The following is a 27,570-nucleotide window of genomic DNA, read 5'->3' as shown; positions in this document are numbered from 1 at the left end:
GCAGTATTGCTTTGGCTTTGTTCCCAAATACAAGTTAATGTGAGGGGGTGACAATCCAGCTTTCCAAAGGGGAAAAAAAACAAACCCAAAACAGAATAACCTGATGGGCTGGTTATCAGGCTGTGCATACCTTTTCAGGGGCATCAGACTTGTATGTTCCCAGGTAACTTGGACCAGATATGAAAACACTGCTGTGTTTCTGCTTCCTAAACCTGAATCCTAAATGTGTGAATACATCTTCCTGTGGACACTCTCCTTGGATAACTCAGAGGGCAAAAACCCAGCTAAGTTTCCTGCACTGTACACTTAATGTGGTGGCCTGAATCTCATTTCTAGAATTTCTTTCTATTCTCTTTTCTATCACTTAGTATCATTCCTTAAATCAACGTTTTAAAATGTTTTCAGACTTGTTTCCCAAAAGTCCTAGCAAAAAGGTAGCAGTGAAAAGTGAGTGTTGTGAAGAGTTAATTACAGAAGGCAAATCTCTTCTGAGGCTTAACTGAAGGCTAATAATGAGTTTCCATTGCCTGAAGGTGCATTGGAATGAGAAGGCAATGGGGAAGGCACTGGAGTTGTGTAAAACTGGTTTTGCTTTTTCCATGCTGGAGATGGCAGATGAATAAGTCCATTCCTCTTTGTACCTGTCCATCACAGGTGAGAGCATCTCCCCACGAGCCTGGTCTGCTTCCATCCCAAGCATTTGGGAGCAGAGGCTGTGAGCCTCTCTGTGCAGCTCAGCAGGCTCTGGCAGGGTGCTGGCACTGCTGCACGGGAGTATCCAAACACTGCAGCGTTACCACAGCTATGCCTGCTGCAGGACTTCAAAGGGAAAGGCACAAAGCAGTGCTTCAGCCATACCTCACCTCAGCTGATCCATGCTGCCAGCTCGTTCCTTTCCAGACACTTGCAGTGTCTGAGAGGGAGGGGAAAAGGGATTTCCTTGGGAATGGCTTTTGGGTTTGGTATTTTATCTCATGTGCTTGCCTTCAAAAGGGAGACGCATGCTCTGTTTTCTTGCAACTGTTGAGTAAGGTATGTGATGGGTTTAGGTAGAACTGGAAGTAAGGTGTACTGTATGCTCCAAGAGAGTTGGCTGTGGAGAATTAATATAATTAGAAAATTTTACCCTTCTTAGTATCGGAGATAAGTGTTTTGTGAGGCATATCTTGCATCTTGAATGAGCAGTCAAGCCCTTCCTTTTGGGTTCAGAACCAGGATGAGAACAAGTGTAGGTGAAATGAAAAGTAACCCAAGTGACACAAGCGAGGAACTCTGTGGAGTCCCTTGCTGAACTTCAGGTTTCCAAAGTCTTCAGTACTTCTGTACATCAAAAACGTACATCCTGGCCCCCAGTGCCAGCTGTTTCTTTTTGGTAGCAGGAGTTATCTGGCCTTCATCTGGAACTGGATGCAGCTTTCTCTTCTCGTTATTGCTTCTGCTTGTTGGCAGCCTGGAGCTGAAACACGAGATCGTGGTTGTGCCGTGTCCTCATGTCCACACATGCTGCCCTGAGGTGGGGTCCCACAGCAGCAGTGTGGGCAGGGCACACGGCAGGACGTGGGGCTGCCCTGTGGAGGGACCATGTTTCCAGGAAAAACACGAGGGGAGGGATGGGCTGGGGTGAGGGGGTGAAGGGTCAGGTGCTCAGGGCAGCCCCAAGATGGGCAGTTTGGCCCACAGACAGGCAGCCAGCACGTATTACTTACAGCGTCACTGGGCAAGGAGCTCGCCTTTCACCTGTGGCATCTGCAGAGCAGATTGTAGCAGGGGGATATTGCAGTTTGTCCTGCACCCCATGCCTTCTGTGCCAGCAGCAGAAAGGCTGGGTGCTCATAGGGTGTTCCCACTTGGGGGCTCACCCTGCCGGTGCCAGGCATTGCTGCTCTTGCTTGGCTTTCAGAGGCTTTAATGGAGACGCTCCCACAGCCTGTCGGGCAAGTGAAGCAAAATGTCACGGGGGGGAAACTATTTTGATCCCTTTCACTGGGGGGGCAGAGGGGCGGGAAGAAGTGGGTTATAGCAAATGTCATACAGGCCTGGAGCTGGAGTGTCTGTTCAGGTGGGACAGCGTTTGCTGGGCTCTACCTCTCTGAACTGGAGAGCAAATGTGGACGGCCAGCTGCTGCGAGCCCTTGGTTCTCCTGCTCAAGGAACCCATGGGACAGCTGGACCTGTGGAAGGACTGGAGGTAGGTCTGGGCAGCCTGGTCTGGCATGGGACACTGAGAGGCATAATTCATCAGGAGGGGTACAATGATCTCCAATCTGAAATCATAGCTCTGCCTTTTCTCTCTGTGCCAGACTTGGTATTTCACCAAGTTTTTCCTGTTGATACGGGTCATGACCTGTATAAGACTCTTCTCAGGTGCAAGGTCTTTTGCACCAGTTCTGTTATTGTAACAGGAGAGCTTTCTGAAGAATTTAGGAACTGGAAAGTCCTCAGGAAGCCTGCTCTGGGGTTTTCACAGTCCTGTGCCATGCAACAAGTCTGAAAGAATTCAGAAATCCAGTGCAAACCTGTCATTTTGCTGTGTGTTCCTGCTTGCTTAATTACTGGTATGTGGATGAAGACAGAGTGATTTCATGAAAATTCATTTTTTTTTATCCCATGTGTGATCTGTCTAGCCTGTGCTAGCATATACAGTTACTTCTTGGATAACATCAGCCTTGTAGCTTGTTGTCAGCAGCAGGTGCTCTTGTGGAGCCAACTTTTTGATCTGTTTAAATCATTCAGATAAGTGGTATAACATCTCCCTGGAACACTGGGATAGCAAGATAAACCACGTTCTGTGATAGGAAGAGAAAGGTTGTGTGTCTCTCTATTTCTCAGAAGCTGTTGAATGTTTTTCAGCATTAATCTGCAGTCATAACGACCCAACTCTAACCTGCAGTTATTAATTGGGAGCAGAGCCAGCAAATGCTGCAGAGTTGGAGCTGATATTCTGAGAAGTATGGAAAACAAAGCCAAGGAGAGGAGCAGTAAAGGGAATTGGTTTGTGACAACTGTGTGTACAAGGAACAATTAGGGACAGAGGAAGGAAGGGAATGTGTATCATGGGCTCTATGTTTCTCAGAAAGTCCTAGTTGGGACGACATGGCATAAATAAGTCTTTGAGTCATTCTTTTTCCATACTGGAAAGCCTCGTAAACGTGTCGTCACAAACCATCTGCATGCTGAAGATGTGCAATTTGATAAGGTACGATAGATAGATTGTGCTCTAAGTGTGACAATGGTAAGGGCATGTCTAAACACAGATATTTTCCTTCTCGTGGAAGATGTTTGCAGTGGAGCAGGGGAGCTGAAGTGCTGGGATATATTGCTTATGCTATAGTAAGGGAAAAGATGGGAATGACATCCTGGGGAGAACTTTGGGGAGTTGATCTGGGTGCTGCAGCTTTCCCCAGGAGTCACAGGACACAGATGGCTTGTCATCTGCAGGGGTTGCTGCCCGGCTCAGGGTCTTTTCCCTACCCCTAGCTGCATCTTCCAGCTGCTCCCTCCAGCAGAGCTGTGAGGGCGGGAGGCCCTGCCTCGGGACTTCTCTGCTGTGCAGGGAAACAAGAGTGGCTGTGGGAGCGCTGGGGGCTGCGGCACAGGTGAGAGAGAGGGTGGGGAGCACAGCGCTGGCTCACTGCCAGTGCCACTGCTTCTTGCCCTTCTTCCTCCTTTTATTTTCTTTCCCCACCCCAAAGCATGGGAATGTAGTAATTGCATTTTGACCCAGTTTCCAAAATCACTGTAGCATAGACTTTGGTGGGGGGGGGCTGGGGGAACCACTTAGGAATGAAAAACAGCCATTAGCTAGTACCGGAGGGGCAGGAGCAGCAGCAGACTGTTACAAGTATGCACTAACAGCCTTGTAGAACAACTGTTATTCTGCATGCTTTTATAGGGGGAAAAAAAAGGTAATTGCATTTACATTTTTTTGATATTTGATCCCTGGTACACAAACCTTTTGAGCCTGAGTTCAGGTTGCCTTCAGCTGAAGCCCTCTAAGCATAGAGGCTTGTGTCAAGTGCCAGGATTTTCAAAACTTGGCTGGAGGTTTCATGGCAGCCTTTCTTGTGGTTATTTCTGGTACCTCTGGCTGCCAATTGGAATGCAGGGCTGTAGATCTGTGGGGAAGTGGAAAGGGATGGGTGTGAGTGCCTGCATGGAGTAGGAACCCTTAACAGCAGGAGGCTTTGGTTAAGATGGGGTTTTGAAATGCACAGAGACTTGGGGAGCAGATGTAAGTATGAAATCCAAACCAATTTCCTCATTCCAGCTATTAATACAAGACGGAAAAAAAAAACCCTTTGAAGTAATTTCAAGCACCAGTTAATATCCCTTGGAATCTCCCCAGCAACTCAGTGAGGAGTCTTGGAATTTAACCTTACAAAGTAAGATAGGTGGGAAAGGAGAAAGAAAAGGCCAGAAGATGTTGTCTTGAGGGATAGGAATAAAGTGTCCCTCAGCTTCTGCTGCCTTAGTGTCCTCACTGCCTCTGTCCCTATCATGGATAGGGCACCTGGAGTAGTTAGACATTAGGCCCAGGGATAGCACCAGTGCTTGAACATGAATTACCCTGCTGCTGCAGGGGAGAAACAAAGGATGTCAGTGCCCCAGGCTGCACTTCCCACCACAAGCAAGGTTGTGCATGAAGACATCTTGCCCTGGAGAGCACCTCTTGCCTGCTCCACTGAAGAGCTTGGTAAGAGAATGCTCTGGCCTCAGAGGATGAGCTGGTAGGTGCCTGGAGGATGTAGCATCCTTTGGCGAGGATGGATGGGAGCTTTGAGGTGGGACCACATGTGTGGGGGAAATCATAGCCAAAAGTTCAAGGCTTTGAGAAATGGAAGTAGTCCTCATGTGTTTGTATTAATCTAATGATATGTGAGATTCTCCAAAGGCAATATTTTATTCTGGAGTTGTACAAGCATAAAATAAAAGCCTGCCCTTTGACAGCACTCGTATTTTGTTAAAAGGCTCCACCAGAACATGTTGTCCCAAGTATCTGTCGATACTCCGTCATGCCTGAGCCCTAAAGAACACAGAGCAGGATGTTGTCTCAGGGCAGTCATCTCCTGTTGCTACACAAATGTTGAGGTGGAGCCTGAGTTTATTAGTTTTTAAGGCAGAAGATATTGTTTCTGCACATTTTTACTTCATACAGTGCCTTAATTTCTATTAGTCTTAAGCTGATATGCCTTGGATTTATTTTCTTTGCTGGGAGGCTGGAGAAGCTGAGGCCAGTTGGACATTTCATCTCTTCTATGTGACAGTTTGGTCCTCCTGGCTGTTCTTGCAGGTCAGTGCTCCTGAGGTTCCACTGCCTGCCCTTCCCAGTACTTCCAGAGCACCAGGCACTCTCACCAAATTGCCTCCTTCCTGTGGAGAAGAGCTTGGATGTAGGTTGTTGGCTGCAGCCTTAGCTAGGGACTGCTGCTGGAGGTAACCACGAGAGGTATTTAAATAGGTGGTTTCAGCAGCAGGTCTTGTGGGCAGGTTTCTCATCTTAACTTCCTGGTGATGCCTCACATAAAGGTACAGCTTAGTGATTGCTGAGTGTGGGGAGCAACTCTTAATATCATGGAATCACAGAGTGGTTTGGGTCCTTAAAAGTTATCTCATGCTAACCCCCTGCCATGGGCAGGGACACCTTCTGCTAGACCAGATTACTGGATATGGGACAGAAAAGGTTTTCATACCTACAGGTACCTATCCAAAGTTTTTTCAGTGCAGTGTGTGGCTTCTGGAAGCTTTCAGCTCAGGTTGTCTCCCTTTCTTTGGGATGAATCCCCAAGATCTGGGGCTGCATGCTGGGGATATTCCTTACCTGCCTGCACTTGCAGGATCTGCTGCAGCAGAAGGCTTCAGAGTTGGAAAGAGCATTGAGAGAGCAGCCAGCTCTCTGGGGTGCTTTTTCCTTATTTTTTTTGGCCTTGTTTTGGTTTGGACAACACATTTTTCTAGTTTCACTTTCACTCCCATTTTTTTATTTCCTAGAACGCTTTGCTCTTCAAACTGCCCTAAAGTGGCAAAGCCCTTTTGGAGATACATATGCTGCTGGGGAACTGTTGTTTGCTCTAAACTAGACTGTTTCTGCTGGAGTTACCTAACAAATAATTTAAAAGTCATAAAGTCCTCAAAGCTTTATTTATAGAGTACAAATTTCTGGCTAAATATGTCCTGCCAATGTTTGGTTTTCAATGTTTTGTTTAGGAAATGTTGATATAAAAGATGAGAGACAGAACAAGAGATGTGAAAATCCAAAGCAGTGAATGATGCTGCTGTTTAATTATTTGAAAAGAAAACATTTCTGACGACCCAGGATAGACAATAGGATAATAAACTGAAGCCCTAGGCAAAGGAAAAAAAAAACAACCCCAAAACAACAAACCAAGCCAACCTCTGTTGTGTGGCATCACAAACTGTGTCCTCCTTAAAAATTATCAGGAGTTGAGACATGAAATGATAGAAAAAATACGATATATTCTAAGTACCAGCCACTCCTGGGTGGCCTTTTTCTCCATATCAAAAGAGGGTCTGCAGAGGGAAGATCAGGCAACACATGAAAAGTTAACCAGTGGAACACATTTTTAAAGTCTGTATTATCACAATAGGAAAACGGTTAAATACATAGAGCTGAGATGAACCGAGAAAAAGAAGGAACATTGAGATGAGTATCTGTTGTTTAAATTGGCAAAGTGAGGGGAAAATAGTGTTCCAAGAGCAATAGCCTAAATGGCACTGTAAATCAATCAATGGTAGGTTGTCTAGAGCTGAGCAATACAGATGTCCACAGATTTATTGTCTAGTTTCCTGTGGTGGCAGTTTGATAGCTTTTTCCCCCAAGTATCCATTGTAAGGCATCATCTGAGAAGGCTGCTCAGGTGTGTGTATGGTTGGATGAGGTAGAGAAATTGGTGATTTATCTGTGCTACTGATGGTGTATTTCAGATTTCCTGCAGCTGGCATATCCCAAGCCCTGTGGAGGTGTCCCGGATGGCATTTTTTAGCATCAGGAAAAGATGTAGTCTTGAATTTAGAGGATCACAGTGACCTGCCATTCAAGTTACTCTTTCCTTCAGGTTATGGGATGCTCAAGACCAGATGCTCTGTGTTTTAGAGATAAGGATTGAGTTTTAGAGAAGCAGACAGGAACAGTGTACATCAGGGAAAGCATTTCTAATCCTGATGCCTGTCACCATCTGCTTGTGGGAAGTTATCTTCAACCAGAGGGAAAGAAGGCAGGCTGGGGGCTGCTGTGTTTTGACAGTAGAAATCTAAGTAAGTTATAATTTTTGTCTGTACTAGTCATGTTGTTGGACTTGGCCTTCCTCTGAGAGTGGGTGAGATTCCTCCTCGTCCTGCCAGCCAGTGATAAAATACTAGCAGCCTTCCTGAGCTGGTGCTCAGGAGGTGAGGAGGATCTTGATAAAGACGGTGGTTGTTGCTCTGTAAGGATTCAGTGCTCAGAACAATCGGTCTGGATCACAGTACAGGTGCTCTACAAAAGGGCTGAAGGGCTTGTTGGCCCATCCCTCTGAGCCTTCTTGGTGGCTTTTTTTTGGCCCAATATGCCAATAGCTGAGGAATGAGGAAGAGAAAGAAACTTATCAAAATGACAGCTGGGGACAAAGAGGGGAATAAAAAGAAATCCTCCCGTTGTAAATACTGCTTGTCCCATTTGCAGCCACCCGTATCACCCCTGTCAGGTCTGTACCCCATTTCTATGTCGCTACAATGAGCCCTGTTCTCAAGAGGTTTGACTTCAGCCTTGGATTTCCCTCCTAGCCTGAGAAGTGAAAAGATATGTGTCCCTTCTGACCTGCTTTCTGTCTGAACTCGCTGTGCAGCAGAGAGCAGGTGATGAGTTTGAGAGCACAGAAGTGCTTCAGTCAGCTCCTTAGCCCTCTCCTTCCAGAGAGGGGGAGTATTTGTTGTCCCAGCGTCCCAGCAGTTGGAGGTGGCCGAAGCGTGTGTTTGGGCATCCTACGCTCCGGTGGCTATTGTGGGTGTAGGAACAAACACACTTTAACAAAGCCCTGCGTTTTTGGCTCTGACCAAAGGCTGGTTTGGCCTCGTTCCCTGTAGCACAAAGCAGGACACAACTTGAGGCGTGTGAAACCTGCTTTCTCCCTGGGGCTGGGGCGTTGAGCTGCCCTTGCGCTCGCTGCCAAGGGGACACTGGCAGCTCACCCCCTCGGGGGCTGTGTCTGGGGCTGCCTGTGGATCTGGGGACGCTGGCGGGGACGGGAAGCAGAGGTGCTTCCCAGCAGAGGGCCCTCGAGCAGCACTGCCAGCGCCCAGCCCCAGCAGCTCCGGGCTCCTGGCAGAGAGGGATGCACGAGGTGTGGCAGTTTGGTGTGCTCTTGGAGGAGTTGCTCTTGCTGGAAAGATAAGGGGTGTTTTTGCAACGAGATGTAAACATTTTAGAGAATGCAGTCCTGGAAGTTGGTAGGAGACTGGCAAGCCTTGCTTGCAGGTTTCTGCAAAGCCCGTACCTGTGTCACTTCCCAGAGGAGTGGAACATAGCTTGTGTTTTCTAAGCTCTTGAGGTGAGCATGCCATACTTTCAATAGCTAGTGGAAGTACTGGAAGGTACCAGAAGCAATTGCCCCAGCTGATGAAATCCCCATGGCTCTTCGCGTGCCCTGAATGAACTGCTGTGACCTGAGTGGCTCTCCAAGTGCTCCAGGATGGCTCACTGCTCTCAAGCAGCCGTGGTGCATTATTCATGAGAAGCACATCAAGCACTTCACAAAAACCCCCTCAACCCTCCAGTATTCTGCTCTGTCTTACCAAAGCTAAATGTGTTTCAGCACCTCCTGTTTCTGCCTCTTCTAAATGAGTGAGCCAGGGCAGGGAAGTCAGTGGGAATTTGGCAGTTTTTCTTCCATGGGCCCTGCAGTGGTTTCACAGGGAGTGGGCAGGCAGGGCTGAGCAGGTGCTCTTACAGAGCCAGCACCTCATTGCACGTTGTTTTCACTGCTGGCTGAGGCAGCACTGTTAGAAAAGTTTCCAAAAGAAATGGGTTTACTCACCTTAGATCTTTACTAAAAAGCTCTCAGGGAGTGCTTGCTGCGATGCCATGTTCTGTCTAGATTTCTTGGGAAGTGGATGGAAAGGACAGACAAGTCCTGATTCTTGGTGACTTGAATACAAATACGAGAGCTACAGAGTTGCTTTTTGTGGTTCCCTTGGAAATCGGTGCTATTGTACTAATTCAGCTGAAATAAATACTAAGGAATGCAGTGCAGGAATTTGTTGAGTTCAGCAGCTAAAATGGCTGCAGGACCCATGTCTCTGTAAAACAGACCAAAAAACCCCTGAAACCTCAAGATCACAAGGAATAGCTGTGATCAAGGATTGAGTCCTGAAAAGGTGCCTGAGGCATTTTGTTGGTGCAAAAGGATTTGCAGCGTGTACAGGTGTGTTCAGGGTGAGCCGCTTTTGTCATGATGACTTGGCATTGACGTTTGTCAGCCAAGGAAAAGATACTGAAAGCCTCTGTGATAAGTACAGCTGCCGTCTCTGCACCTAGATCCTTCCATTGAAATCTTTTTATCCCCTGAAACTTCCTGACTTGGGCTGAATAACTTCTCACTTGATCCAACGCAAATATTTTATCACTGGGCAGTCTGCACAAACCCCTGGAAGTTCAGGAGCTGCCAGTTTCCATCTCATTCAGCATTGCCTCTGACTGACACTGCTGTGGTCAGCATGAGCGGCTTCCGAGGAATCCACCAGAAATGCTGCAAGATGTATTTATGGAATAACCTGCCCACAGGGAAAGTTTTACCCTGCCAGTTCCACTGAGCATGCGCATGTATGTGTTGTCTAATCTTTACCATCAGAACTTTGCCTGTTCTCATTATCCATACACATGTTAGACACCGCCATTGACAGCGATACCTTGCACGACCTCGCTGGGAAACGAGTTCCTGAGTGAGCTGGGTGAGGAAAATGCATGTGCTGGATGAGACGGCAGAGCAGTAATTCTTGTGCAGCAGCAAGCATTTGGGGGAAGGTGGTATCCTGACCTGTGCCCTGTTGAGGCATTGCCTCGGCTGGGATGTTGGCGCAGGCCGTCGGCACAGCTTTTCCTCACTGAAGCTTTGTGAGCAGGGCTGAAGCCAGCGGGCTTGGAAGGCAGGTTCGAACAGTCAGCCAAAGCCTTCACACATCCAACTGCTTCTCTGTGGCCTGTGCAGCGAGGGGAAAGCTAGCAGGCTGTTGTGCTGAGTGACGAGCTCCTCTCCGTTATTAAACCAAGCAGAGAAAAATCCTGGGAATGGCTGGGGAGGTTTGGAAAGGGAACGTGTGAGCCGAGGTGTGTAAGCAGTGCCAGAAAGTACAGAGATACATGCGTCTGACAAGTCAGCTCTAGCCAGCTCTAGGGTTTTATTTTGTCAGTCACAATGACAGGATCATCAGTACGCTTTGCTCAGGTGTTTCTCTGCACAGAGAGCGTACTCATTTTAAAACTTGGTCAAGACAACCACTCTGGCTCTTGATTTAAGGACTTCTGGAAATGGCTCTAGTAGCGTTTTAGATGATTAAACCAGCAATGTGATATTTAAAGACTGACTTGGAATCATGCATCCTGATAACAGAAGTGGCTTTTTTAGCCAGAAAATTCAATGCCCAGGTTTAAAATGACAGTATTTGAAGTTACAGTGAATTGTGAGGAACTGGGATTGGTACAGTTATTTAGGTTTGTTTCTGAAACAGCAAGCTGAGAGCTGGCTGCTAAGAAGCATCTGTGAGGTGCTTTCACTGAGGGATCACAATGCTTGGGGGGGATCCCAAAAAACCCATGACTTATCTAAGTGGCAAAAAGCAACAGCAACTTTCTCAAGTAGCTAATGTGTCTTTTTTTCAGGAACTCCCTAGTTTATTTTAAAATGAAGGTAGAGACTCATTGGTATATCATTATAGATTTAGGACATGGAGAGAACTGTCCTTGCTTTGGAGCCTTTGGAAGAGGGAAGATGTACAGTTATTTGGGTTAGGACTTGAGTACACAAAGTTTCTCAACTGATGTGGTGCTCTGCTTTTGTTAACACAGGGACTGTCATTAATTGAAATTAAATATAGTTGTAAGTGATGGGAGTCACAGTCCACCGTGCCCATTGGAAACTCACTGTCTATTGAAAAGCAGGTTCTTAAAAAACTGGATTTATTGAAGAGAACAGAGGAGCCCAAGTCCTGACCCATTTGTGTGCAATCTGTGGCTCTGCGATCTTCCAGGAAAACATTAAACAGTGTGAGGGGACAGTGACTTAAAGCCAATCGTCTGTTCTCAGTGTCTGGGGAGAGCACAGGGGTGGCAGCAGCAGAAAGGAGAGGAGGAATTTGGCAGGGAGATCCTTCTGCAGAGCTCTCGCTGCGCTCTGCAAGTGCTGTGGTTTTTGTTGCTGCTGCTTTTTTTGCCTGGCCAATGGATTGCATATTATTCCCAAGTACAGAGTTTGGATGGGTGACAAAGGTGGAGTTTGGTAGCTGAGGAGCAGCTGAAGGGGCAGTTGCTGTGTGGTAATCATAAACCTTGCTGAAGAAGGGGAGTTTTCCCCCTGTGGAGCTACAATAGTCTCCTTTGTTTGTTCCCCTGAGAGTCTGTGTACTTCCCATGATGGATTGCTGTTCTGCCATGTTCCCTGTGAGCAGTTAACAGAGCTCCGTGCTTTAAAAATATTTTATGGATCTCGTCACCTTGGTCTGGACAGTCGAGCTGAGTGCAGGAGCTACAGCTGACTGAACAAGATGTGGGATTTTGGCACTGCTTCTCTTGTCCAACAGCAGTCTGGAGGGAGCCTTTGGAGGGGCGATTAGTGTCCATAGAAGTGTCTGTGCAGGAGAGAGAGGAGGAAGTAGGACCAGGCTGGCAAGGCAGGTGAGCCTTGCTATGTTCGGAGCTAAGGAGAAACAACATGTAAGGTACTATTCCCTTGGAAAATTATAACTGACTAAATGATGGTTTCTGTGTTTTTCCTGGGTTTGTTGTTGTTGGGTTTGTAATGTTTTTGAGGTTTTTGTTTGGCCGGGTTTTTTCCTGTGCTATGTGTTTTTGGCCCAGAAGCGCCCCGGGTCGTGCGTTTCCAGTGGCAGGGTAGCTGCCGTGCGAGTGCGGCAGGCTGCCAGAGCTGTGGGCAGCCACTGGTGCCAGGGAACGCATCCCCCCGGTCGGGGGATGGCATCTCCCGCCCTGGGGCACAGGGTGCCCACGGCCAGCGCCACTCGCAGCCGGCGGGGGGGTCGGTCCCGCGGCCGCCCCTGCCCTCCGCTCTGCTGCCGTGGAAATCCGCACCTGCCCCGGCGCGGCCCGGAGCTCGGGGCGGGGAGCGCAGCCCCGGCCCCCAGACTCCTCCTCCGGGCTCCCCGCCCCGGGCCCCGTGACGCCGAGCGGCGGCCGGGGATGGGATGGGACGGGACGGGCCGGGATGGGAGCGGGCAAGGGGACGGCCGAGCCCGCTGGCGGCTTTAAATGCGGGCCCGGGCCGGTGCCGCCAGCACAGCCGCGCCGCTCGCTCGGGCTGCCGCGGGCGCTCAGCCGCACGGCCGCGGGCACAGGCACGGAGGAGCAGGTGTAGAGGCAGCGCCATGCCCCAGTGAGGCCGCCCGCAGCCCGCCCGCCGCCCCGGCTGCCCCGCAGCCCCCGCCCGCCGCCAAGCTGGAGGAGCGCCGCAAGCCCGAGCCCCGGAGGTGAGTGAGCGGCAGCGGCCGTGGAGGCGCCGGGCTGCCTTTCTCCCTCCTCCGTGTCCTCTTCGGTGCCCAGCTCTGCTGGAGACAACTTCTGAAACCCTTCGTGGTGTTTGCAAACTTTCTTTACCGTTTCAGTTCATCCTCAATGAGTTGTTAGCAGCCACTGAATAGGCAGCCTCATCTTTCCCAGGTTTCCAGTTTTCCACCTGGTATGTGGTCGTATGGAGTGTTTTATTATCCATGACCAGCTCTTTGCTGTTTGTTTGCCCTTTCTGTGCTTCCTGTGAAGCGCTGCCGTCCAGAGCGAGAGCGCTCGGGGGAACGGGGATTTAACCATCTTTAGGCTTGTTCCTTTTTTCTTTACAACGTTAGTTACTGGTGGGTTTTTGTTTTGTTCGGAGCGCATCCCTTTAGTAGCCGCGTTGAGGAGGAGCGCTCGGATGTGCCGGGAGCCTCCGCGCCATGGAAAAAGGCAGCGGCTCTCCCGGGAGAGCGGGGCTCGGCGCGCGTGGCGGCAGCGCGGCGGAGCCGTTCCGCAAAGCTGCTCCTGTGGGTAAAGCTGGGAGCCTAAGGGGCCAGGTCGGGCCCTGGGGCAGATCCAGCAGCAGCTCCGTCGGAGAACTGCTCCGTGTACTATATATAGGTACTTGCTGCTTTTGTGTCAGAGAGGTGCAGTTACTGTGCATCTAAACTTGACTTTGTGCGTGTGAGCTCTCAGCTGCTTAGGGAATTTGTTCTGGTTGTTCCTATAATGTACATATTTTCTGTTTTTAAAAAACAAACAAAAAACCCCGAACCGAAACCAAACAAACAAAACCCCAAAACACTTTACTAGCTGGATTTAACAAAATGTGCAGAGTTGTATATTGTGTCTGGGACAGAATACGTTGCTAAGTGCTGGTGTGATAGGCTGCAGGAACAGACCTAGTTCTTATTTTGGTTGAGATCAGTAGGAAATTTTTCAAAGGCCCCCTGACCAAAATAACCTTCAGGCTCCCAAACCCCAGCAACTATTGAATGAGAGACTCATTTTGTTCTCACAATTTCCAGTCCTGTGCCGAATGATTAAACGGGACTGTTTGTCTCTGCTTGCTCAGAGCATGTACATGAGCTGATCTGTCCTAGTCCGTGCCCTTCCTTTCCTGAATTGCCATTCCATGCTCAGACTTTTTGTGATGACTCCTGGATTAGATGATGGAAGAGTTAATTTTGCAAAGCCTGGTTTCAGCTGGTGATTTTAGCTCTCGTCAACTTCACTTGCTGGTGAGGGTCATTGGGATTGGAAGGGCAAATGCTAGTGCAATCTGCAGGGATGCTTCTTGAGCTTCCTAGGAAGGAAACACAGATTTTTCAAGTTCCAAAAAAAGTAGGAGGATTTGCTTGTAACTTATCCTTTGCTCCTGCTGAGTGTCAATTTCACATCTTTAAAAGCAGTGGCTGGACTTTAGGGATCTGCATTCCCAAGATTTCAAGGGACTGGCAACTGTAGACTGCTGACCTCAGATGAGGGGGGAGCAAAGTGTGGTGGTGGGGTGAGAAGGAATTATGAATTTTATTTTCCTTTTTTCTTTTTTTTTTTTTCCCCAGCTATGGGGAGGAGAGATGAAGCTTTCATTTGTGTGCACAGGGCATTCCTGGCAAGGTAACACCCTTGCACTTATCTGGTCTGCTCCTAGCAAGGTCTGGCAGGATTTTCTGCAGCTCAGAACTGTGCAGGTTTTTCCCTTAAACTTCCATGTTACAATTTTAAATATTGAAACTTCTGTGCAGCTGGAAAACAGCCTCATTTATTGGTGCTGTCTTGTGGTATCACTTGCAGCAGGTTTTTAAGAGGAGCTTTTAAAGTACAGTGGGTGTAGGGTAAATGCTTCGGTTACTGATGTCTTAAGCTGATAAGAAAAGGTTGAATTTATGCACAAAGTGCAGTTCAAAGAAAAACATCCCTGTGAGAAGGAAAAATCTATAACTCCTTTTGTTTTCAGATCTACCTGCTTATCAGAGAGGGTGGAGGAGCTGAGTGTGTCTCTGGCTGAAGGTTTTCTAATGCTGCCACCCTGGACAGCAGTAATAAATAATAAACGGGAAGGTGCTTTGGGCAAGGCTGTGAAGGAAAATTGCTGCGTGAGAGGCTAAAGAAAAAAAACTGTCCTTGTTTTTCTGCCAGTAAGTGTGCAAACAGCTATTTGCAGTTGGAGGTGCTGCCTTGCCAGAAAGAAAGGCAAAGTTGTTGCTTTGAGAAAGGAAATACTGGGGGAAGTGTGCTGTGTTTGGGAGGTAGGTGCCCAAAAAATGGGCTCAGCAAGTGTGGGTACAGCAAGTGATGCTCCTGTGTGTGTACATGCCATCTGTTAGTGCAGATTTGCTAGTAAACCAATTCCTCTTCTTTAATTTAATTTTTTGGGTTTTACGCCATGACATTGTTATACACAGCAGTATCAAAATAGCTTTCCTGGTCTGCACTCCAGTTCCTCCCTGTGGGCTGGGAGAAGCAGAGGACTTGGAAGGAGGGTTTGGAGGTGCCTTGGTGCTGGTGAGATGCCTTCATGGCCCCACTGTGAGCATCCTTGTCACGCTCCAGCGACCCGCCTCGCACGTATTTCCTGCGTGCATTAGGTTTAGAATTTGAACTCTTGCTTTGAGCAAATTAAAAGGGTTCTGATAACTCCCCGTTCCAAGTCAATTAGCTGCTTCCGGCTTCAAATCCACTTAGAAGGCTCAGGAGCGGGGAGTGCTCTTTGAAAACCCAGTAATAGCAGTTTATGGTTAATATTGATAAAGGAGCACATCTCTGTGTCATTGTGCTGCGTCTGGTGGAAGGAAAGCTCCTCTTTTGTGCTCCCTCAAAACATAAGGACTTGGATGGGGAGGCAGAGGTCTTTCTCTTAACTCTGTCAAGAAAGCTTTTTGCTGTGTGGCTTGAAATTAAAATACAGCTTTAAATTGGTCAAGGTTACAGTGGATTCCCACAATCACTCAAAGCAAGGCTTCTGCCCCCCTGCCCTTGAACTTTGAGTCGCTGTAGCATCTCGTTTCTCCCGAGTTTGCTCAGGATTGTGCGCAGTTTGTGGCAGGAATGCTTTTTATTGCTGTTGCACAGTGTCAGAGACAATTACTGCACCCATAATTGGGTGATAAAGCAGTGCGTAGCATAAGTAAAAAGCTGCAGAGCTCTTGTTTTTCAATGGCTTAATTACATTAACTGAAGAGATAAAAATGTCTTTGAATTACTGTCCCACAATTAGGAGTCTTTCACACAAGGAACATATTTGAACTTGCCATAGGGACTGGCAGTGAGTGAAGTTGCATGGAGATTTATTAGAAATTTGAAAATCAGAGAAAACTACATCTCAGTTCCTGGCATTCAGTTTGATTTGCAACAGTGGATTTCTGTCCAAATTCAATAGGCATGTAGATCCATGCTGTTGGAGTGTGGCTGGACCTTCTGAGCACAGCAGAGGAGGTTGCAAACAGCCCTGGTTTTATCAGATTTTCTCACCAGAAAAATCAGAAGAGCTGATTCCATGTCACCAGTATCAGAATCCTTTGAGTCTGTGGCACAAATGAACTTTCAGCTTCTAAATTCCAGAAACTTGTGCTCAGAAACTTCTGGTACAAAGTAAAACAGAGATTGAGAGGGGATTTAAAATCGATTTATTATTTATATTTATAAATACGTATGGAGCAGGAGAATAAGGCTGATATATATATTTTCTACTCCTAAAGCAATTCTTTGGTGGGGGAAGAGAATTTTCCAAGTGTTTCAAATCCTATGTAACTACCTTTATAGGGGAACAGGATCATATTTCTGGTTTGCTAGCATATAATAAATACTTGCTAAATACTCTGTATTAATTCTGTCTTGAAATAAGACTTAATTGTCCTTCCATAAGTATTGATCCATACTTCTGGCATCCCAGAGTGAGTTGAAGAACTGGGTGATGGGAATTGTTCCATGACATCTTTTCAGACTGAGGATTACTCAAATCACTTCATTCTGTTATTAATTGTAATTATAAAAGCTATTTCATTTTATTCAAATTATACTTAGTAATACATTATTATTAATAATACACTTATGTATAATATATAAATAATACAGAGCTATGGTGCCTCTGCTTTTGACCTCTTCCTGGTGGCTGCTGCTCATCTGGGAAGTTAATGAAACAGGCTGATATTTGATGTGATTGTTCCCCAGAGGAGATTCAATTTTACTTTCTTTTGAAAGTTATCACAATGAGCTGATATTGTGCAAGAAGTCCTGGTGGGTTTGCATATGCAACAAATTTTTGGCTTTTTTCACTTAGGAGTTACTCCTGTGGCGTGTTCTGTCTTTTTCCGCTACTTTTTCTGAGCAAAACATGCAAATGCTTTGATATTGATGACTATGCAGATGTGTAATCTGACATCCAAAATGACAACTGAAGTAGTTGAATAGTTGAGTTGGCACAATTGAGTAGTGCTAACTACTCATCTTGACTAAAATGTTTCGGTTTTCTCTATTTTTGTACAGTAGGTGCAGAAACAGAACTTGTGTCTCTTTTTCAATGGTGTGTGCAACTTGAAGATTATAGTATTTTCCCATTAAGTTTTTTTTAATAAGTTTTTACTTAATTTTAATCACATCTTGAAGGTTTACTGAAGTCATTTCAACACTTAACCTTGAACAAAAGGTTGCAAAAGTTAACTGCTTTTATTGTACCGGTGACTGTATAACACTTCAGACACGTTGTCAGCCCTTTGACGCAAGCATAAAGGTCTTTCCATCAGGCTGCTAAATATGGGATTGTTTCAAATGAAGCTGGGAAATAGTTGCTCAGTAGCTCAAGGAAGAGTGGTATTTAAGCACATCAAACCTGTCTGTTGCACTGAAATTGAAGTGTATTTCTTATGCACAGGAATTGGACCTGCAAGTTTTGCTGAGGTCTCAGAGTTGGCAAATGTGGTCATCTTGAGGCGGATGTTACCTAAATTCTTGATAAATTTGTCTAGTCTGAGATCACTTCCCTGGCTGACACTGTGCATTCTGCAGACACAGAGCACGGCTCAGGACCAGCAGCCCTTCTCAACAGAGCTGCCTGTGTGTCCTTCTGGGCAGAAGCAGTCATCCCCAGAGGAAAATAGATGGGGCTTTGTTGTCTTGTGTCCCCAGCAAAGCTCCGTTCCAGAGCGTCGATGGCACGGCAAGCCAGCGTGTGGTGCCGTGGGAGTGTTCCAATCAATTTGCTGACACCTCATGATCTCTTAGGTGAGCAGTAACGGGGCTTGAGCAGTATTGCCCCAGTAGAAGTGTCAGTGTGGCATTCCCTGGGAGCAGTGCTGAACGTGTTTGTGGTGCTGATGATGGAGTTCCAGTGCAGTAACACCTGCATCAGTGCAGCAAGAAAGGTTGGACATGTGGAGCTGTTGCCTTAGTCCCACAAAACACAGGTGATTTCTGGCCTTGAGGCAATTCAACTCATTGGCCTTTAAGGCCATGACAAAGTGCTATGCTGGGGTGAGTCCTGCATGAGCATGAACAGAAGAAATGTGTGCTGAGATAGGACAGTGTGGAGGGAGCATTCATCAAGTGGGGCCAGAGGGGTGCAGGGACAAAGTCTGGAATGCAGCCATGAGCTGCTTGCAGGGTGGGGTTGGAAATCAGTGAAAGACCAGTGCAAAGTCATGAGTTCATCTTTGATAGGCACTTGAAAGGTGGTATTAGAGGCTGTAGAATAGGATATCAATTTAGGGTAGAGTTGGAATGAACTTACAGCCATCATTTATCCACCTGCCTAGCTTGTCTTTTCAGTCCCAGTTCACCTGTTGGATGAATCAGAGAATTTTGGAAAAAATGCCTTGACTAGATATTGCAATGCTCTCCGTTTCAGAGTGGGTTTGTATCTCTGTCCTGCTATTGGCACATCACTGGAATGTGCATGGAAAGGAAATTACTGTCACCTAAGAGCAAGAATTGCTTCTACTGGAATGTGATATATGCAGTGATTCCCTATAACTCTGTGAATGATCATTCACCACTGGTTAAAAGGGAGAAACATACTCTTACCCAAGTGAGAAGCAATGTCTATTCTGGAGTTGGGCTTTAGAAGCAAAGGCATGCTGTCTCCCATGACACACAGCTCCCGTGTCGTACAAGCTTGGAGAAGGCTTTCTGTGTCCTTCTGTGTCCATTTGGCTTTCCCATGCCTGGGGAAGAGGTTTTGCACTGTGCCTGATGAGGTGGGTGCATGGCTCCAGCCATGGCACTCCGGAGGGTTCTGGCTTGTACGTGGCACCTTGCTGCTCTTGGGGTCTGCTGGGCTGTGTGTTGCCACCTTGGCAGTGCTCTGAGTTCAGCCTGGGAGCCTGCTAGCATGGAAGGAATGCGAGCAAGCCTGGGCTCGAGCGTGGGCTTAGGCCCGTGCTTCGTCGGCAAGGCAAGCCCAGGCGCCCTTGCTCGGCTCTTGTGGGCACGGAGCTCCAGCCAGGATGCTCTGCCTGCTCAGCCTCATGGCTTACTCTTCTTTGCAGTGTAACTTGGAGCAGCAGGCGTGTAACTGCCATCCTCGTACTGTAATTTAACCTGGGATGGACACCCGGACCTGTGAGCAGAACAGTGAAATGGCATGAATCGCTGCAAAGGGAAGACCTCCGTATTTCCAAAGTTTTGCTTGGATCACTGCTCTCTTCTCTTTGCCAGGAATACAGTGTATAAATTTTGTTGAAAGGGAATATGCTGCAAAGCAAGCCTGTGAAAAAACCCCGACTGTGTGTTCCAGTGTCAGAATCCTCTCCAGAGACTGAGTAAACGGAGATCGTGTCTCCAGCTTTTAAAATAATTACTTGAATTAAAGATCAAGCTGAAAGAGCCCAGTTCACTGAACATTAGCTATGCAACTTAATTTGTTAAAAAGCATTGAAAAAAACAACTTAAGCTCATCATGCTCAAAATGTCTCTCCCAGCAAGTAACCTGGATTTCCCCTGAATTTTTAGAAATGTGGGACTGTAGAGATTGCCATGAAGTCTAAAAGTTTCTGTAATAGCTTTTCTATGAATGGAGCCATGCTTCTTGAACGAACTTGTTTCTGCCATTTTAATGGTGAGCAATGAATAGGACACCTTTGCTTTAAGTATTCCTGGTCCAGGGCTGCCTTGGGCTGCCAACAGCTCTGTTTTCCTGGAAAGGCTCGACTTGTAACTCAGTTGAGGTACCTGCAGGTTTTTGTGGAGAGGTCAGTTCAGTTCTGGATGTGACCCTTAACTTGTAATTCTCAGAAATATCTATGAAGTCTTGAACTGTGGTATCAGCCCAACTTTTCTGGCTCTGTTCCCAGACCAGTCATTCCGCTTAACAATAAAAAAATGCAAGATAATGGATGCAGATAACTGGGATTTAATATTACCATAGCCCATTTCCCGTTTACCTTTAAACAGCCGTGTTGCAATTGGGTGCTGGGGATAAAGCCATTCTTTGTTAACAGGTGTCTTCAAGAAATGCATGACTAATGACCGTGTCTGGGTTCAGTCATGGTGGCCCTGACAGCGCAAAAAAGGAGTGTGAAAGCTGCTTTAATCCTGTTGTGAATTGTGTATTTATGAATATCTATTGCCAAAGCAAACCACCTCAGGCACCTTTGTTACAGAAAGTTGTTTTCCCAAGGCTTCTTCTGAAAGAATGGCTGCCTCCAGTGTTCTAAGCAGGTGCATGTGCAAAAGGGGATGCAAGCAGGTAGTGGGGTGATGGACAAGAGCTGTGAGGTGCTCCAGCATGTCCTCAGGCACAGCCACTGATGCTTCAAGATGTACCTGCTGCAGCATGGGCCTGGCCAGACGGCTTTGAGGTGTCCCTTCTCCAGCCTGGAGTTATCCTTTGGGGTGTCGTCCCCAGGTCACAGCCCGTGGGCTCAGCTCCTGCTGGAGTTGCAGCCTGCCCAGGGCAGCAGGGCAGTAGCCCTGCGCTGGCCCCAGCAGCCCGGGCAGATTGTCGTTGCTGCTATCAGAGCATTCCCAGGCCAGCAGAGCAGCCTGATAAGCACCATGGCAAGCACCGAAAGCAAAAGCTGCCCCTGACGAGCTCTAGGCGCCACACGCAGCCAGGCAGGCATGCCCATGGCAAGGCAGCAGCCTGCTGATTAGTGCCCATACAGCTCTGACAGCTGCAAGTTCCACCTAGCACATTCCAATCAAATCTGCCGTTATTCTGAACCCTTTGTGCCCTGTACTGGACGCCAAAAAGGACTGTCCTGATTTAACCCCAGCAGGCAACCAAGCGCTGCACCACTGCTGGCTCGCTACAACAGCGTGCAACGTTTGTGAATTCCCATTCATGGATTGTGTGTTTCCAGCACAAATCCAAACCGTAGCCCCATGCTAGATACTGAGAAGAAAATTAGCTGTACCCCAGACAGAGCAGCACAGAATGTTATATCCACTGTGGTTCTTGAGAATGCCTTGGAGTTTAGAGTTCCTAAAACAGAAAAGGCAACTCTTGCTTTATACAGTGTTCTGGAAGAAGAGGAGAGAGAATGTGGAACCTATAAAAAATATTTTTTATAGTGCTTGCTCATGTTCAAACACGATGGCTTCAAACCCCAGTGGGTAAATGGCTGAACTGTACAGACACATGAGAAATCTGAGGGGAACATTTGGGGAAGTTCATGTTTATGGACTAGTGGTCTGGAGTCAGAAGGAGCCAACTGCCATGGAGTGAGAGGAGCTCATTCCTGTGACAGACTTGTGTAAGTGGTGGTAGAGGAGGCCGAGTAGCCTTCCTCTGGTAAAGGAAGACAAAAGTGATCTTAATTTTTTAGGTCTTCTCTATCCAGAGAAGGATTTTTTTCGTAGTCCATTCCTAGAGCAGATGAAGTTTTCCAGACACTGAAAGAAAAACTGATACTAAAAATCTCATTTTCTCTTCTCTTGCAGAAGTCTGCTTGGTCTTTTATCCAAGCTCAGTAGTCATTATACTGGTGTTTAGGTTACTTTGGAGGGTACAGGACGTCCTGCAACAGCACTGCTTATCAGCATTGCTGTGTTCCTACCAGTTTTGTCCCACAAGTTGTTCTTCCGGACAACATTGATGGGTCACAAGGAAGGAGTTCAGAAGAAGTAGCTGTGAGTACTTGCTGGCAAGAAATTACTCTTCAGCTCTCAGGTTGTTGTTTTCTTCAGTCTTGTTTTAGGCTGATATGAATAAGTCTATTTTGAGCTGCCCTTAAATGGATGTCACGTGGAGGACAGTCTTGTTGAAACTTGGGAGTTGCCTGCTCAGCAGTTGGGTTCTGCACTCTTGGCCGTGGCTGGAGGATACAGTAAACCCAGCTTTAGGGCGCTGAGAACCAAATTAAGAACCTGACTCTCCCATGGAGCAAAATGCCAGTCCAGAGGCAAACACATTTTGCTGCTGAGGTGAGCTGAACATTGCTAAATGGGTTGCCCTTATGCAGGATCATGCGTTGTCTGCTCATAGCATTGTGCTTTTATGCTGCATCATGTTCCTCCTGCTGGAGCTGGTGTCCTGGTGAAGGAGCCCGTAGCGCTCCGTCCGCTGACTAATGCGTGAGAACGCGATCATGTGCCCCGCCTGCTCTGGGCCAGACCCTTATTAATGCAGACTAATTAGTCTGCAGGGCTGAGTGTAAAGATCACGGGCTCGGCCCGCTCCTCGCTGCCATCACGCGCCCCGGCCGAGGTGTCAAGTTGGCTCCAGCCACCACACGCTGCTCTCACGAGCTCGCTGCGTGGGGGGCAAAGGGCACCTGCTCGGTGTTCTGCTCCATGCTAGTGTACAAAATCCCCTTGGCTTTCTCTGCAGGCACTCTCAGGTGTGTGCCTGTGTGGATGGGCTCTCTGTGGGCTAGTGGCCATGGCAGTGAGGTTCTGTGTTATATTCCATTCCTATAACACTATAATATAGTTATCTCAATATATATATACACATAGTGGCTGTCACTGCTCTGGAACAGCTGTTTCCTACCAGCCTGCCCCTCTGATACCATGGGAAATTTTGAGGAGTAGAAGTTGGGTATAAGTATGGTTAGTGGTAGCCAGGGACCACGCATATGGTTGTCCCAGCAGCCTGATCCCAGCCCCCAGAAGGCACAGCAGATGCTCTCCCCAAGCAGGATCTGTGGCTGTCAGAAGGGAATTGTCACTTGCAGTTGTGTTTCTGCTTAGTGTTCCTCGTGGGTATCACTTGGGAGGGACCTGTGTCTTTCTGGCTCTGAGCTTGTGCTGGTGTAATCGGAGTTTTGTTGAGTACTTGGCACTCTTGGGAGACAGGATGGCTACCCGGGTCCATGCTGCTCTGGGCTGTGTCTGACTTTCTTCTGACTCGAGCTTAAATTGGTGGAAGTGATGAAATTATTTTTTTTCAGTTTAGTCTCCAGTTATAAAATAACTTGGTTTTGCATTTCAATCCCCTCTCTCCTCTTCTGTCAGGAAACATTACTTTTATCTTCAGTAAGCTTCCATTGGCTTGTGGTTTTGTGCTTTTTGGAGTGTTTTAGTTGGTTTTTTGTGTGTTGGTTTGGGTTATTTTTTTTCTTTTCTCTGGGTCTTGGTGTTTTTTTTTTTCCTTCCCAGTGTAGCCAGTGAGGGCAAGAAGGGCATTTAGTTTGAAATCTGGCTGTTTGTGTTTCTGGCTCTTATGTTTGCATTAGTTTTGAGTGACTATTATTGAATTAGGGTTTGATGCATGCACCAGGACTACTGCCAATGACCTTCCTCAGCAGAGATTTTGTCTCATCACCCCAGGGAATGGTCACTATAAAGTCTTCTGGATGTGCAGTTGGCACTCAAGTGAGGATTAGGTCCAAAGCCCCCTGTTTTTTTTTTTTTTTTTTTTGCCTGTCTAATACTTCTGGAGTTCTTTCTTCTGCCTGAGTCTTGTGTGTGTGCTGGCATTTGGTTTGGATGGCTTTACCTGTTTTAGTTGTTCAGCTGTGTGGTCTCCCCACACTCCTTTGGAGGTGAACTCAAGTGGTATCACATCCCTTCTTACTTTGGAGCAGCTGCTCCAACGTGGAGGAATTGCAGTTTTACAGAGACTGTCTTTTGTTAACCAGGTAAAGTTTGCATAATTTGGGGATAAGTGCCCTTTGAGAATTCCTGCTTGTGTAACACCATGCGAGGTTAAGCAGATTCCCAAAATGATCCATGTTAAAAATATCCTTTATGCTGGATTATGTTTTTGAAACCAGCATATTGTGAATCTACGTATTGCTTCAGAATGCCAAGAACTGGATGAGAAACGCTGCGCCTGCACTCTGGGAAGTGCTGAGAGTGCATTAGTTCCCTTGGCTGCTTCAGATATGTCCAAAATGTTTTATACAACCAGGGTTTCTGCCTCTGCCAGCCAGAGCTCAGGTCTGGATTGTGCTGGATCGGGTCTTGACTGTCCTCTTTGCAGCAGGAAGCCAGCACAGACTCTGTGCCCATGTTACCATCAGTGGTCCAGAACTTTGTGATGCTTTTAGAGGGGCTTCAGCACCTCGGAGTGGTTGGGAAGGTGGTGCTGGGACAATACTCAGCTCTAGGACTTGTGCATTTGACAGTCTGAAGCCTGAGGGAAGTGAAAAGCTTCAAACTGTAATTATAGAGGTGAAATTAAGCTATGGGCTGATCTCACACCTTTTGTGTGGTGTGATTGCTATGGAGAGCTTTTCCCCCCAAAGCAGTTAGAGGAAAGGACAAGTGCAGGAGCTGGCTGCTTGCTGGGCAGCCAGGATTGGGCGTGCAGGGTTGTTTTCCCTGGGGAAAAGGAGCCCTGGGTTAGTGGTGCCAATGGTGTGCTGCCCCACCCCTCATTGTACACACTGCCTGTTCCTTTGCTCAGTGGGAAATGGACTTAAACCCAGCACCGCCCATTCCAGATAACCCTCTTCTTTTACACGGGACAAAAGCTGCCCACTAACATCCTCATTTATAGTTGGGGATTTGCCTCAGGATCAGGCCTCCCTTGCCTTGCTTTTGGAGGTTCCGGGTGGGCAATATGCAGCAGCTGCTGTGCTGGGCTGTTGTAAAATACACACCCGAGACATTGCAGGTGCTGCTTAGCCCATGGTACCTGCTCCTGTGACACAGCACACTTATTCAGATTCCTCAAAAAGAGTCCTTACAGGAGGCTGGAACAAGGAGCAGCTGCTGTATCAACCAGCATTGGTTTCAGATAGACGCACAGTCACATAAGAAGTTGCCTCTCAGGCATAAAACTGTAACAAAAATATTGCAGGACATGACATTGTCACGGTAATAAAAAGCCAAAAATAGATCAGATGCCACAGGCTGGCTGGAAATAATAATTTTGAAGAAAAATCCACTACTGCTTATGGGTTTAAAACCTGACGCCACTCTGCCTCTAAAGAAAGCTTTTTTGGTGATTTCTATTTCATCCATTGCGGAAAACAAAGCTGCAGAAATGTCTGGTTTATATTATCCTCAAACAGATTTATAATATTTGCAGTCCAGAATCGCTTCTGCCTGGGAATTCGTTTCATTTGATTCCATCCCACCAAGTTCCAATTCCTTACAGGGTGTCCCTGTACCTTTTCCTGGCTGTAGCTACATGAAACAGAGCAGATGGATGTGGGATGTGTCAGGAGCCAGGTGCCTGGCAGCAGAGGCTCACCCTGTCTTGGAGAGGGGCTTGCACTGAGATCCTGCTGTTCTCAAATGAAGCTAAGTGCAAGGCAGCCTTCTCCTTGCTGAGTCCCCACTTTGAGCTCCGTGCTTTCCTTGAGGAGAAGGAAATGAAACCAAAGAGGCAGCTGACTTTATCAGTTTTTATAGTCATGTCATTTTATGGTAAGTCATCTAATCACAATGAAGCAAAGGCTTCAACTGTTACACCTGCCCCAGTGTTCCCACTTACATTTCCCTGTGTTTTGATAGTGTTACATTATTGTTTGTTGAGAAGAAAACTGTAACTTCATTCCCTCCTAATTGCTTTTCCAGTAGTTGCTTCATTTCTGGAACATATCCAACTTCAAGAGTTCTTCCAAAGTTGTTGGAGATGAAAGTTGAAATCCAAATGATGAAACTTATTTTGCCATCATGAATTCAAATTATTCTTATCTTGGTTTTAGGAAGGTGCTCTCATAGACTTCACCTGTGAGTTGAGATAAAACATTTAGAGTTCTTGACGTTCCTGTCTGTAAAGGGTTTTTGAAACCAAGATTTAGTCAAGAACTGAGACTCCTATTAAAATCCTGTCATGGGACTTAATTTCAATCCCTGAGAACACCTCTATAGAGGGAAACATTTCACCTAATGAGATGACTTAATTGGGAATTTATTTGATTTATAAATATTACTGTGCAAGTTATTTGTGTGCAAAGCAGAGGATTCTGTCCTGCTTTGCTCTGGGTGAGTACAGCCTTTTGCTGAGAAAGCTTGTAAATAAATGCTGCTTTAGAGAGCTGACAGGGGAAAATGCATCCAGGATAAATTTGGCAACATGTTCCAAAAGTGCATCAACCAGGCTGTGCTGAGTATAGTCAGAAGCTCTTTTTTTCTGTGTGATAGAGCCCATATGCAAGTATGTGAGAAAACCAGAAGACATCAGAGCCCTAAAAAGGGATCGCTCGGATTAGGTCTGTTTATTCACGCGTTTGCGTATGGGCTGTGAGAGCATCTGCTGGGACCAAGCCTCCTTCCTGCCTTCTGTATACTTGGCCACTACAGTTGCAGTGTCTGGATGCTTCACAGGTTGCAGAAAGAAGAAATAATGTTAGCTCTGTCTCCCCTGACAGAAGCAGCCTGTTTGGCTTGCCGACTTGTTCCTTTTGGGATGTGCGTGCACACAGGTACCCACACACCCTTGGCATCTAACCTGGGTGGCTTGGTGAGGGCACTGGGTGTCACTGGCAGGGAAGCCTTTGGTGGCTTTTCTCTCTGCTCAGCTCCTGGTCCCATCCGTGGCAACCTTCAAGGCTGGCTGATCCATGTGGGCTGATCCATTTGTAGTTGAAGGCTGGAGGATGCTGGGTGTCACAAGTAGTGTTGGTTACACCTGTGGGGAGCACTGTGGGGTTGTGGATGTTTCCTACCAGAACAAGCCTCCCCTTTTGTGTTTGGGAGGTATGTGGTGAGGGGGAGCAGTATGTGGTAGACTCAGGGGTAAACCTTGTGGGGTTTGGGGCCTCTGGCCCATGATGCCCACTGTTCACTTGGGTTTGCCTTTTCTCCTGCAGCATCCTCATCCATGCCTTCCCACTCCACTCTGATCACAGTAGTTTCCTGAGGAAAACAGTCTTGGCAGGTCCCTGGTGCTGTGCTCTGTGAAGCACACAGGGTGGCTGACTGCACACTCAGGAAGATCCTACTTCCCTTGGCTTTCCCGGGAGAGCAGACAGGTTCCCCAGAGCCACCTGGCAGAGCTGTGGCGCACCTCTGGTGCTGGGCGGGCACCCCGAGTGTGACCTGGAGTCCTCCCTCAGCCCTTGACCCACTCCATGCCCCAGCTCCTTGGGCTGCTCTTTAATGGGACTTTCTCACGGCTCTGTGTTACGCTGCTTCAGTTATGGAACTGGCTCCGTTTCTTTTTCCTTGTGCAGTTTAGAATTTGCTGGAGTCTCTTCCTGATTGCAAAAGCCGTTGGAAATGGGCAGAATCGTAAAAGCTTATCAGTGAGCAGTAACTCTCCCCTCCGGCTCCCCAGCTCTGTTACGCAGCTCTTCACTCCAGCGAGCTGTAACTCCGCGCAACATCTCGTGTTGCCACATCAGTCCTTTATTTACGGCAAACAGCACTTTCCCTCTCTGCTGCCCTGAGCTCTGCAGCTGAGCAGCCGGGCGGTGGCAGCACTCCATCTCCCGGGGGAGCTGGCCTCCGCCTGGAGTAGCACTGGGCACGACAACTCCGGGCTTACTCTCTGCTTTGCGCTGCCTGCAAGATGCAGTGCG

General features: G+C 47.4%; 1 protein-coding gene across 8 annotated transcripts in view; it reads left to right on the top strand.

Annotated features, from left to right (window-relative positions):
* SLC4A4 (solute carrier family 4 member 4) overlaps positions 1-27,570 on the top strand; it is a 143,732-nt gene that overhangs the window by 20,968 nt on the left and 95,194 nt on the right. For 2 of the 8 annotated variants that reach the window (XM_056490472.1, XM_056490471.1), the window contains exon 1: positions 12,434-12,690. The exons of the other annotated variants lie outside the window; for them this stretch is intronic. In XM_056490472.1, the coding sequence (XP_056346447.1) occupies positions 12,473-12,690 (218 nt within the window). In that variant the 5' untranslated portion in view covers positions 12,434-12,472. Of the gene's footprint in view, positions 1-12,433; positions 12,691-27,570 lie in introns of those variants that run through there. 8 annotated transcript variants of the gene reach the window in all.

The sequence above is a fragment of the Oenanthe melanoleuca genome, chromosome 4, assembly GCF_029582105.1.
Source record: "Oenanthe melanoleuca isolate GR-GAL-2019-014 chromosome 4, OMel1.0, whole genome shotgun sequence".
NCBI classification, from domain to species: domain Eukaryota; kingdom Metazoa; phylum Chordata; class Aves; order Passeriformes; family Muscicapidae; genus Oenanthe; species Oenanthe melanoleuca.
The sequence above is the reverse complement of the archived record's forward strand: the minus strand, read 5'-3'. Positions and strand labels throughout refer to the sequence as shown.